This window comes from Culex quinquefasciatus, chromosome 2, assembly GCF_015732765.1.
Source record: "Culex quinquefasciatus strain JHB chromosome 2, VPISU_Cqui_1.0_pri_paternal, whole genome shotgun sequence".
Classification (NCBI taxonomy): Eukaryota; Metazoa; Arthropoda; class Insecta; order Diptera; family Culicidae; genus Culex; species Culex quinquefasciatus.
The window spans coordinates 104,816,018-104,817,693 of record NC_051862.1 but is presented as its reverse complement, the minus strand read 5'-3'; the positions used below and the strand labels follow the sequence as shown (position 1 = coordinate 104,817,693).

Genomic DNA, 1,676 nt, shown 5'->3' with positions numbered 1-1,676 from the left:
ACTTGACCATTTTGTACTATATTGTAAAGCGAACAAACAACAACAACAAAACTTCATTAAGACCATGTGGTCGGATGATTTTAATAAATAAATAAATAAATAAATAAATAAATAAATAAATAAATAAATAAATAAATAAATAAATAAATAAATAAATAAATAAATAAATCACTGTTGGCATTTGAGTACTCGACCAGGTAACCCACGTTACAATCTGCACCTAGAAGTCGCGCAAGACCGTTGTGACTATCCCACTTCAATTCTCCGTTCCTTCGCTGACGATCAGCCCGCAACACTTGCTCGCACCACAGTGGCAAATCTTCTTCTGGTCGCCGAACGTCTCAAAGTTGTAGTTGAAGGTGAGCTCTTAGCGCTGGTGGAGAAAAGAGTAAGAAGAGTTAGTTGTAGTAAGTGTTTTTACCGGTATTTCGAAAAACTTACTGCCTTGAGGTCCTTGAGGGCAAACAGCCCCACGGATTGGCTTCCGCCGACCTTCCACAGCAGCGTCTCGCAGTTGGACTCGCACGAGTAGTTGATGAACCGGGCCAAGTTGCTCTTGGGCCCCGCGTCGATCGTCAGCTCCGAGTCCACCGTCAGGAAGTAGTAATTTTCGTCCTTTTGCTCTATCCGCCGCGGCAACTCCTCGTTGTTGATCACTTCTCGTACTCGATCACGCGACGCGCAACCAGACCCCAGCGCTTGATGGGTATCCACGAGCAGCGCCCGGTTGATGCAGTTCGAGTCTAGCCCGCAAGGGTCCTTGTCCGACTATTTGTACTCACCGATCTAGTCCTCCTGTCGAAATAAAATAGAAAATGTAACAATTGATACGGAAAACCATTCCCTCGACAAACTCACCCCGCGTTGTGCCCTCTCAGCGGAGCAACGATGGACCTTGTTGGCTCAAATCGTCCTGGGTCGATTCTTCATTGTACCGCTCCATCATGTCCGACTGCTTCCGGCCGCCACGATGTCCGAGTCGCCTTCGTGATAGAGGTAGATTCGCCTCCGGTTGATCCATCCAAAATCGTGCGTGCCGAAGAAGCGCACGCAAATGTCTTTTTACTTGTGTTGCCGCCGGAACACCACGACCGGGTCCGCTGGCAGGGCTATCGTGAGCGCGGGCCAGAACTTGAACGCGGAATATTTGGCCCAGACGATCTCGTTGTACATTGGCATTCTGCCGGATTCGCACTCTTCGCAGATTTAGTGACCTTCCGGCGGGTTAAACTGGAGGCACTCGAGGTGGGAGGCCGTCGGGCAGGTTTTGCAGCATATGAGACTTCCGCTTTGTCGTTGATTGAGCACTGGTCGAGTGAGTGCTTGGGGCAGATCATGATCGACGTGGTCGGTAGCTGGAATCCGGCGGGAATGCACTTGGAAGGACATCGAATGCACCGGACGAGAGAGCCCCGTGTGGCGGTCGAGTTGGTACAAGGATCTTCTGTGACGCAGGAGTGACACATGTGGTATGGCAAAGGAACAACCGGAACAACCGTCGAGTGGTCATCAGAATCTGATTGTTCGACTGCTTGACTGGACCACTTTTATTGTTGCTGTTAAAACCGCATGCAACTTTTCGCAGGAAGAAAAAAAAACGGGTTGGCTTTGATTGGATTTTGCCTTTCTTACTAAAGAAAGGTATAGGTTTTAATTTAAGCCAGGACGTCATTTCC

At 48.7% G+C, this 1,676-nt stretch overlaps 1 protein-coding gene across 1 annotated transcript; it reads right to left on the bottom strand.

Annotated features, from left to right (window-relative positions):
- Window positions 1–256: 256 nt before the first annotated feature.
- On the bottom strand, window positions 257–1,466 carry LOC6046104 (probable histone-lysine N-methyltransferase Mes-4). The gene is made up of 3 exons (XM_038250558.1): window positions 1,172–1,466; window positions 442–743; window positions 257–364 (listed from the first exon to the last, which is right to left on the bottom strand). The coding sequence occupies exons 1-3, from the start codon at window positions 1,464–1,466 to the stop codon at window positions 257–259; spliced, it is 705 nt and encodes a 234-aa protein (XP_038106486.1).
- Between the last annotated feature and the right edge of the window lie 210 nt (window positions 1,467–1,676).

What these genes read in the sequence shown, in the direction of transcription:
- LOC6046104 (XM_038250558.1), bottom strand. Translation starts at nt 1,466, where the DNA reads ATGTGTCACTCCTGCGTCACAGAAGATCCTTGTACCAACTCGACCGCC. An exon ending in GAATCCGGCAGAATGCCAAT is followed by an intron (nt 744 to 1,171) that starts GTACAACGAGAT and finishes CTTGCGGGCTAG; the next exon opens with ACTCGAACTGCATCAACCGG. An exon ending in CCCTCAAGGACCTCAAGGCA is followed by an intron (nt 365 to 441) that starts GTAAGTTTTTCG and finishes CAGCGCTAAGAG; the next exon opens with CTCACCTTCAACTACAACTT.